The sequence below is a fragment of the Jaculus jaculus genome, chromosome 16 (assembly GCF_020740685.1).
Source record: "Jaculus jaculus isolate mJacJac1 chromosome 16, mJacJac1.mat.Y.cur, whole genome shotgun sequence".
In the NCBI taxonomy this organism is placed as follows: Eukaryota; Metazoa; Chordata; class Mammalia; order Rodentia; family Dipodidae; genus Jaculus; species Jaculus jaculus.
Window position 1 is genome coordinate 15,172,991 of NC_059117.1, and position 10,448 is coordinate 15,183,438.

At 45.3% G+C, this 10,448-nt stretch overlaps 1 protein-coding gene across 3 annotated transcripts; it reads left to right on the plus strand.

Annotated features, from left to right (window-relative positions):
* The first annotated feature begins 624 nt into the window (after positions 1 to 624).
* On the plus strand, positions 625 to 9,359 carry Rps15a (ribosomal protein S15a). 3 transcript variants are annotated; one of them, XM_004652895.2, is made up of 5 exons: positions 625 to 689; positions 1,674 to 1,811; positions 2,227 to 2,306; positions 6,909 to 6,994; positions 9,229 to 9,359. In XM_004652895.2, exons 2-5 carry the CDS (start codon positions 1,679 to 1,681, stop codon positions 9,320 to 9,322), a joined length of 393 nt encoding a protein of 130 aa, XP_004652952.1. In that variant the 5' UTR covers positions 625 to 689; positions 1,674 to 1,678; the 3' UTR covers positions 9,323 to 9,359. The 3 variants fall into 3 exon arrangements, with proteins under 3 accessions (XP_004652952.1, XP_044992062.1, XP_044992063.1); XM_045136127.1 differs by lacking the exon at positions 625 to 689 and adding an exon at positions 690 to 809; XM_045136128.1 differs by lacking the exon at positions 625 to 689 and adding an exon at positions 712 to 804.
* Positions 9,360 to 10,448: the final 1,089 nt, after the last annotated feature.

A 10,448-nucleotide genomic window follows, 5' to 3' on the forward strand; every position in this document is an offset into this window, starting at 1 on the left:
TTTTATATATATATTGGTTTTTTAATATAGGGTCTCCCTATAGCCAAGATTGACCTGTAATTCACTATTCACAATATTGACTAGTGTGGCCTCGAACTCATGGTGATCCCCCTACCTTTGCCTCCCGAGTGCTGGGACTAAAGGCATGTGCCACCACACCCGGAGGGGGAAAATTTTTTTAAGGTAAAATTTCACTCTAGTCCAGGCTGACCTGGAATTCAGTATGTATATCTCAGGGTGACCTCAAACTCACGGCCATTCTTACCTCTGCCTCCGAAGTGCGGCCAATAATTTTTTTTTTAACAATTTTTTATTTTTAGTTTTGCGAGGTAGGGTCTCACTGTAACCCAGGCTGACCTGGAACTCACTATGGAGTCTCAGGGTGGCCTCGAACTCAGGCGATCCTCCTACCTCTGCCTCCCAAGTGCTGGGATTAAAGATTTCCGCCACCACGCCCGGCTTTTGGCTTTTTTTCGTTTTTGTTGTTACCCTTCCTACGGACCTCACCTGGAGAGGTCGATTCAATCGACTCTCAACTTCACATCCTTGATGAAGACACGCCCCTGTAGTGTTCAGGACTTGCCTTTCCTTTTGACGAAATCATGGTGGAAATCTCGCGATGCCCACTCGCTTCCCATAACTCCGTGCGCTCGCCCCTCCCGTCCTCTTTCCGCCATCTTTCCGTGCCGGTGAGTTGCTCTCTTTCCGAGCGCGAGCCTCATCCGTCCGCTATCCGCGCCATCCGTCAGTGTAGAGCTTGGCTTCGGAGTCCTGCGAGGACGTCGGGCTTTTCTGGAGCTGAGGATCCTGTACTTTTCGGGGTTTGGGTCGTTGTAGGTAGCGCCGTGCGCGGGCACTCCGCGCTCGGCACCCCGGGATCCCACTGCCCGGCGTGCTGGCCGCGGGCCGGGTGTCTCCCCGCCGAGAGCGGTGTGCGGTCGCTTCCGGGCTCCCGCCGGCGGGGAGCTTCGGGGACGGGTGGCCGGGGCGGGTCTCGGGCGGCATTCATTGCCTGCCGGCCGCAGACGTCGCTGCCCTGCCTGCGGGTGGGAGCTTTGCTCTGGCGCTGGTTGAAGTGCTTGGCTTCGTCCTGGAAGCGTTGAGGTGCATGGCCAGCAAAGCAAAGCGCACGTATGCGCCTGCTACCTAGGACAGTTTTGGGCAATTGGAACGGGCGTCAGGGCGGATGCATAGCTTAGTCGGATGTATAGTAAATAACTGCTGATAATGCTGACTTTTAAACTTACCTGGGAAACATTGCTAAAGCCTGGAACTCACTGTCTTCCTAGACTGGCCTCGAACTCACAGCGATCTTCCTACCTAAAGGCGTGCACCACCACGCCCATCTCTCAACTTTTAAATAACTCATATACTTAATATTGTGGTCTGGGCAGCTGATAATTCCCGCCAATTCTGAGGTGATGGTGTAATGGATTTTGTCCTCCTATCTCCAGTCAGTGTATTGGGTGATTGGAGAACAAGTGGTTCAGTAAGGGAAGGAGTTCAGGTGTACATACAGGTTGATGTTGTAAATTGTAATCCAGAACTTTTTTGGGTATTAGGAACAGTGTTTAATATCTAGGCAGGATTATAAATGAGGAAGAAAAGTTAATTGTCAGTGGGATGGTGTTGACAATGCCAGTTACTGAACTGTGTTGTTTTTCCCCAAACAGCCATCATGGTGCGCATGAATGTCCTGGCGGATGCTCTCAAGAGCATCAACAATGCTGAAAAAAGAGGCAAACGCCAGGTGCTTATTAGGCCGTGCTCCAAAGTTATCGTCCGGTTTCTAACAGTGATGATGAAGCATGGTGAGTTGTGCTGACACCACACACCTTTTTTAAGAAAACCCCTGGGAGCTAATACAGCTGAGTTGTGGGTCTGTTGGCAGAAGGGGTGATGTATGCAAATGAAAATGCTAAAACTACAAAGTAGATCTGTCGGGGAGGAGTGTGTGTCTTGATTTAAGCTTGGAGTTTGCGGGGGAGGGGTTGCCTTGGTTCAGTAATCCCCTGTAGGGTTGCTGGATGGGTTGTGTTGGATTTGCCCCTACAATTTTATAGGCATGGGGTTGTGAGCATTTTGATAGAGCAACTGTTTACTTATATTGAGATTTGAGGGAGAAGAATCTAGTAAGTAAAATCAGGGAGTATCAGAGAGAGGTTCAGGTCTCAGTTGATGACTTTGAAGTGCTAATTAATTAATTGTCACTGTTTTGTTTTGTAGGTTACATTGGCGAGTTTGAAATTATTGATGATCACAGAGCTGGAAAAATTGTTGTGAACCTCACAGGCAGGTTAAATAAGGTAGGAGTGGTTATCCTTTATAACCTTATTTTGCTAACATTTTCTATTTATTTGAGAGAAGCAGAGTGGCTGCGGCAGACTCGTGCGTCACCTTGTGCATCTGGCTTTAGGTGGGTGTTTGGGAATCAAATTTGGGTCATTAGGATTTTGCAGGCAGGTGCTTTAACTACTAAGCAATCTCTCCAGTCCCCTGTATTGAACATCTAAACAACTATTTGATCTCTGTCTTTTTTTTTCTTTTTAAATATTTTTTGTTCATTTTTTATTTATTTGAGAGTGACAGACACAGAAAGACAGATAGAGGGAGAGAGAGAGAATGGGCAAGCCAGGGCTTCCAGCCTCTGCAAACGAACTCCAGACGTGTGCGCCCCCTTGTGCATCTGGCTAACGTGGGACCTGGGGAACCGAGCCTCGAACCGGGGTCCTTAGGCTTCACAGGCAAGCGCTTAACCGCTAAGCCATCTCTCCAGCTCTGATCTCTGTCCTTTTGACTTGGTGGGTTTAAGGGATTGCTTGTGTTTGGGGCTGATATCTTAGCAAGTTAGTAAAGTTCTGAGGTGGAATTCCGCTTTTTTATGTTGAAGTTGGTAGCTTTCCGGTTTGGGAAGTGTTAGAGATTCTCTACTCCTCAGGGTTAAAACAGACGAGAAAATGAATTTCCTAAGTTAGTGGTTAGTAACAGTGGATGGAATGATACAATTCCTTATAGTGAATTTTTGCTTCATGTTGAGTAAAACTGAACAGCTGGATCTTTGTGAAAGATGAAGAAGTTGCAAGGCTGATTTTTAATCTGTTACTATTTGTTAAACGTCAGAACCTAAGCCCAGGGTGTAGGAAGTGGCAGCTTACAGTCATAGCCATTTAGGTAATGTTGGCTTTCAGTTTCTCCATACTTCCCTTTTCCCCTTGGGGCATGACTGTCTTCGGTGACAACATAGCAGACAGGGTAGTGAACAGTGGGGAGAACCAATGACTCGGGTTCGGTGGGTTCGAGTTTCTGCTGTAGGAGTTACAACGAACGCTGCTTTGTGGCACTTTCTTCCTTCCGAGGTAGGGTTTCATTCTAGCCAAGGCTGACCTGGAATTCACTATGTAGTGTTAGGGTGGCCTTGAACTCATGGTGGTCCTACCGCTTGTCTCCCAAGTGCTGGGATTAAAGGCGTGTACCACCATGTTTGGCTCTGCTTTATGGCATTATTAATGGCTGTCCTGTGGCGCAGCTGCTTGCCTACTGTGTAGTCACTTTCTCGAGTTTGCACTTGCAAGATGTGATCTTGCATAAGCCATAGGAGACCCCCCCCCATGTGCCACCACGCCAAGCTGCTGTCGTGCTTTTTTAAAATGTATTTGAGAGAAATATTAGGGTGCACCAGGGCCTCCAGATGCATTGTGCCACCTGTGCATCTGGCTTACTTGGGTCCTGGGGAATCAAACCTGAGTCTTTCTGCTTTCCAGGCTTGTGCCTTTATTGCTAAGCCGTCTCTCTAGCACTGCTTTTTGTTTGCTGGGCAAAAAGACCCCAGCCCTCATTTAAAATGTAAAAGAAGGGCTGCAGAGATGGCTTAGTGGTTAAGTGCTTGCCTGTGAAGCCAAAGAACCCACATTAGCAGAATGCACACGAGTTCATTTGCAGTGGCTGGAAGCCCTGGCATGCCCATTCTCTCTTTCTCTCTCTACCTCTTTCTCTGTCACTCTCAAATAAATAAATAAAAATGAGCAAAAATTTTTTAATGCAAAAGAAGGGCTGAAGGGATGGCTTAGTGGTTAAGGCCAGCCTGCAAAGCCAAAGGACCAGGTTCAATTCCCCGGGACCCACATTAGTGAGATGCACAAGGGGTGTATTCCCTCCCATGGAGCAGGCCTCCAGTCAAATTAGAGGACAGTTGGTTTCCACCATAACAGATATGCCACTATTGCACCCATTGGCTCATTTGGCCTCGCTCGCCAAATATAAGGCTTGCAGTGTCCACTGTTGAGTATCTTCACTGGTGATTTCTCTTTCTGCCACTGAACTGCATGCAGAATTGCTTCTTCAAGCTTTCTGTCAGCTGGTCTACACGGAGGAGGTTATCAGCTCAGTTCCAGCAGGGTTTCTCAGTGACTTTGCAGCCCAAGTATATGGAGTCTTCAGCAATAGGGTCTTACCAGCTATTCCTGGTGGGAAACCAAGGGCCTTGGCAGTGCCCCCCCCCTTTTTTTGGAGGGCATCAGGGTCCCCCTGGCCAACAACTCACTGGAAGGTATCCCATCCCTGGCACTGAAAAATTTCTAGTAACAATCTATGGCTCCTGAGTGTTCCAATGTCCAAAAAAGGTTTCCATATGATTTATTTTATCCTCTTAAGATTTTTTTTTTCCAGAGGTAGAGTCTCACTGTAGCCCAGGCTGGCCTGTATTCACTATGTAGTCTCAGGGTGGCCTTGAACTCATTTTGATCCTCCTATCTCTGCCTCCTGAGTGCTGGGATTAAAGGCAAGGCATGTGCCACGACGCCCGGCTCCTCTTAGATTAGTTCTCCCTTCACCTTTCCTCTACTCAGTCTCTTCCCCTGACCTCACATAGGCCTTTTCACCCCTATTAATCTGTTCTTCTATTTACATATACATATATATATGTATATGTGTGTGTGTGTGTGTGTGTGTGTGTATATGTATGTATGTATGTATATATATATATATATATGAAACACCATCCTATTTAGTACCCCTCTTTCTATTCCTTTTATATGCAGCTTTTTTTTTAACTTTCCCGAGGTAAGGTTTTACTCTAGTTCAGGGTATCCTTGAACTCAGTGTGATCCTCCTACCTCTGCCTCCCAAGCGCTGGGATTAAAGGCCTGCACCACCATGCCTAGCACGTGCAGCTCTTATTTGTACTCTTGATTGTGTATAATTTGGTTGGTAGTTCTGGGGCAATCCATAGGGAACATGCTAGTGACCTGGCACTGCCTGCCATGTGTGACTTTGACTCTTTTTTTTTTCCTTGACTTTTTCATGTCCTCACTTGTAGACAGGCAAAGTCTTCGTATAGATACATATATTTGTGTGTTGTATGTGCATCTGTATGCAGTTTATGGGACACAGGGTCTCCCTATGTGTCTCAGGCTAAAACTTGGTTGAGGTTTGGAATTTAGAAAACCAGGGAGTTGATCTCTTATTGGTCCATTAACAACAAATGGTATGGGGGGGAGCTCAGTGCAAAAAGAGAGCTTTGAATCCTAGGAAGTAAGAAGGTTTTTTGTTTTGTTTTGTTACTTTTTTCTTTCTTTTTAAGGTCTTCTGGAGAAAGAAATAGGGAAGGGGGAGAAGGTTAAGGTTGTTGGGGGTGTGAACCATGCTCTCTGCCCACATTACATGAGTTATCATTACAAAATATTTTTTAGAGAGAATGGGCATACCGGGGCCTTTAACCATTACTGCAAAGAAACTCTAGACACATGTGCATCTGGCTTGTGTGGGTTCTGAGGAGTTGATTGAACCTGGATCCTTAGGCTTCACAGGCAAGTGCCTTAACCACTAAACCACCTATCTAGCCTTGTTTTATCCATTTTACATGGAGATGGGGAACTATTAACTCCCAAGAGAGGGGTTGTTTCCTTCCAGGCAGGTATGGAAGGGCTTAGCAACTACCATGACGAAGGTATTGCTTCCAGGGTCCCAGACTGGATCTAGGGTTTACTTACAGAGAGGAAGTAGAAACAATTCTCTGAAACCTCTTGTTTCTTTATATGAGCATGGGAGCTCAGGGATTGATAGCCTGGAACTGAATGTTCTCTTGTCTCAGCCTCCTGAGGACAATGGTTACAGGTATCTGCTGCCATGCTGTGCTTAGTGTATGTTTGAAAGATGTTTATATAAATAATTGTGAGCAGAGTAGATAGTAATTAAATAAGGGCTGGTGGTTTGTATTGCTGACTGTTAATGCACTTATAAAAGCCATTTTATATTGAGCTTTTTTTTAATGTCTATACATTTATTTTAGTCTTTTAAAAGTGCATTTCGTAGAAAAATAGCTCCAATGGCCAGCTTCTGTTGGCAATTACAGTTAATTCCCAAAGATTCATGAGAAGTTTTATTATAAACCAGATTCCCACAGCAGTCACAATGAACCTAATATACCAACTTTCCAAGAAGAGGTCTGGCTGCTTCAAAAAAAAATGTATTAAGACTTACACAGTTCAGTAAAACTGTACCCTTCTCATCTACTAGTGCAGCCGATGAAGCACTTCTGAGTAAGTTTAATTTTTAAAATGCTTAAAATAACATCTGTGAATTATGAAACCTAATTTGCCTAGGAAGGACAAAAAACCATTATAGGACTAATATGTCCTCTTTGTATCCTATCATAAATGCATACTGGTTAGGTCTATGCACAAGAAGTGTTAAGATGGGCATAAAGCAGCTGCTAACTCACCAACAGAGAGCCAACTCTTCTGCCCCACATTACTTCACAGGGGTAACACCATAGGCCGTGTGCTTCTCCCTCAGCTTAAGGTCTTTTAGTATCACAGCAAATATGTAACACCAACACCTCATAAGCATACATCAACAAGGTACAAGTATCTTGTAGTATAAGAAAGTAATCTTTTGTTCTCTTTTTTCAGTGTGGAGTGATCAGCCCCAGATTTGATGTACAGCTCAAAGACTTAGAAAAATGGCAGAATAATTTGCTTCCATCCCGTCAGTTTGGGTAAGTTGGCTGTGAAATGTTGCTGTGATGTAATGATGTAATTGAACTGGCTGAGACCTTCCTCATCTGGTTTGTGGTAGTATCTGCATGCTCCTTCTAGCTTGACTTAAACATGGGCTTAGGGCTGGAGAGATGGCTTAGCGGTTAAGTGCTTGCTTGTGAAGCCTAAGGACCCCAGTTCGAGGCTCGGTTCCCCAGGTCCCACGTTAGCCAGATGCACAAGGGGGCGCACGCGTCTGGAGTTCGTTTGCAGAGGCTGGAAGCCCTAGCGCGTCCATTCTCTCTCTCCCTCTATCTGTCTTTCCGTGTCTGTCACTCTCAAATAAATAAATATAAAATTTAAAAAAAGTTGATGAATCAAGTTTAAAAAAAAAAAAACATGGGCTTAAATGCCTGCTTCAGATTATGAGAGCAGACTTGGTTTCTTTACTTGTAAAAGGGGTGATTTGGGCTGACTATCTCTCATCGGACAACCAAAAAGGCTCTGAATTTTATAATAAATTATTCCCCTCACACCACCCCCAGGTAGGGTCTCACTCTAGCTCAGGCTGGCCTTGAACTCACAGTGATCCTCCTACCTCTGCCTCCTGAATGCTGGGATTAAAGGCGTGCACCAGGCTCAGATTATTATTATTATTTTGTTTATTTATTAGAGACAAACTGAGAATGGGTGCCCCAGGGCCTCTAGTCACTAGCAAATGAACTCAAGATGCATGGTCCACCATGTGCATCTGACTTACGTGGGACCTGGAGAATCAAACCTGGGTCTTTAGCCTTCTCATAACCTTCTCTTAACCGCTAAGCCATCTCTCCAGCCCAAATGATTCTTTTTTTTAGCCCCAGTGCTTGTTGCCCTGGAGACCATCCTCAGTGGGGTTATGGCATTCACTGTGGGGTCATGGGGGTAGCAGGGCACTGCCTCAGGATATTCCTACCCACTGTGTGTCTCCCTCCTCAATGGTTCCCTGAGCCATAGCAGGCCTGTTGGCTGTCTGATTTAATGTTGGAAGTTTTGTTTGTTGTTTTTGTTTATCAAGATAGGGTCCCACTCTAGCCTAGGCTGACCTGAAATAAACTGTAGTCTCAGGATGGCCTCGAACTTATGGCAATTTAATGTTTATTTGAGAGAGAATGGTTGTTCCTGGATCTCCAGCAACTGGAAGTGAAATTCAGACACATGGCACCACCTTTTGCATCTGACTTAACATGGGACCTGGGGACTCAAAGCTGGGTCCTTTGGCTTTGCAAGCAAGTTACCTTAACCACTAAGCCAACTCTAGTTAAAAGAAAATTTTTATGTGTGTATGCCAAGGCCTCGTGCCTCTACCACTTTGTGCATGTGGTGTACATTGGTGTCTTGGGATTTGAATTGGGGCCAGTGGGCTTTATAGGCAAATGCTTTTAACTGCTGAGCCATCTTCCCCATCCCCCCCATTTTTTTTTTTTCCCTGAGGTAGGTAGGGTCTCTCTGTAGCTCAGGCTGACCTGGAAATTCACTACCTAGTCTTATAGTGGCCTGGAACTCATGGTGATCCTCTGCCTCCTGAGTGCTGGGATTAAAGGTGTGCACCACCACACCTGGCTTTTTTTTTTTTAAATTTATTTATTTATTTATTTGAGAGCGACAGACACAGAGAGAAAGACAGATGGAGGGAGAGAGAGAGAATGGGCGCGCCAGGGCTTCCAGCCTCTGCAAACAAACTCCAGATGCATGCGCTCCCTTGTGCATCTGGCTAACGTGGGACCTGGGGAAGCAAGCCTCGAACTGGGGTCCTTAGGCTTCACAGGCAAGCGCTTAACCGCTAAGCCATCTCTCCAGCCCACACCTGGCTTTTTTTAATTGCAGGGGCCTCCCTGCCTGTTCAAGTTCTACTTATTTGAAAAAGAGAAAGGGAGAGAGAGAAAATGTGTGCACTACCTTGTGCGTCTATCTGGCTTATCTGGGTCCTTTGGCTTTGCAGGCAAATGCCTTAACCATTAAGCCATCTCTAAAGCCTCATTTGGTTTCTTTTGGGGCTGGGTCTCACTCTAGTCTCAGGCTACCCAGCTCCTGCCTGGTTTATATGTGTAGAAGCAGAATTTCTAGTGTTAGCAGAGGAGGGAATGTGCCTGGGTCGTTCCATTCTAGGAGGAGTGCATAACTGTGCATTTGTGAGGGTAGTGGCTCTTTGCAGCTGAGGATGGCAGCTAAATGTTAGAAATTAAACTCACCAGCATGTTTGTTTTCTCCATAGTTTCATTGTCCTGACAACCTCAGCTGGCATTATGGACCATGAAGAAGCAAGACGAAAACACACAGGAGGGAAAATCCTGGGATTTTTTTTCTAGGAGTATAAAGCAAACATGAATAAAATGCCTCAGTGGACTCCATGCTTTGCTTTTCCTCTGACAAAACAAAGACAGTTTTGTGACCACACCATGACCTGAATGGTGGTGGCTCACCAGAGTATGTGGTCCCATCCTGGGTTGTTGAACTTGGCTTGAAGTCCAGTGGTTCCTTCCTTGACAGTACATGTGCTGATGTAAATATTCTAAAAACATCATTGTCGTTTCTTTAAACATTTCATTTATTTATTTGAGGGAAAGAGTAAATAAGGGTACCAGGAATTCCTGTCACTCCAAACAAACTGTAGATGCAGGTGCTGCTTATGTGTGTCCTTAGGCTTTGCAGGCAACTAAGACATCCCTCTAGCCCCTTATTTGAGAGAGTGTGCTTGCCAGGGCCTCTAGCCACTGCAAACATGCTCCACCTTATGCATCTTAGCCTGGGTTCTTTAATGTACAGTCCTTTTCCCACTCAGTTTAGCAGCCCTGCCTCATCCCTCCTAGAGAGTAGTGGATCATACCCTTCTTAGTAGAGAGCTTTTTTTTTTTTTGTTTTTGTTTTTTGGTTTTTCGTTTTTCGAGGCAGGGTCTCATTCTGGTCCAGGCTGACCTGGAATTCACTCTGTCATCTCAGGGTGGCCTTGAACTCACGGTGATCCTCCTACCTCTGCCTCCCAAGTGCTGGGATTAAAGGCGTGTGCTACCACGCCCGGCATGAGAGTTACGTGTTTTATTTTTCAAGGCAGGGTATCATTCTAGGAAAACTAACTTGAAACTCCCAGGCTGGCCATTGCCCTCCTTAGTGATGCACCACCATGCCATGCTGAAGTTCTGTATTTTGTTTAAACACTAATATAAACCTGGTGGCACATCCTTTTAATCCCAGCACTTGGGAGGCAGAAATGGGAAGATCACCATGAGTTCGAGGCCACCTTGAGATTTGATAGTGAATTCCAGGTCAGCTTTGCCTAGACCTGAACTCAGAAAACCAAAACAAAAATCTTTTTTTTTTTTTTTTTAAGTGAGATTTGGGAACAGCTGTTAAGTGGCCAAGTTTCCCTTGGTCTCTAACACTAGCTCCTTAGCATTTTTTGAAATCTGAGGAGAGTGGATATGCTAAGGCCTGCTA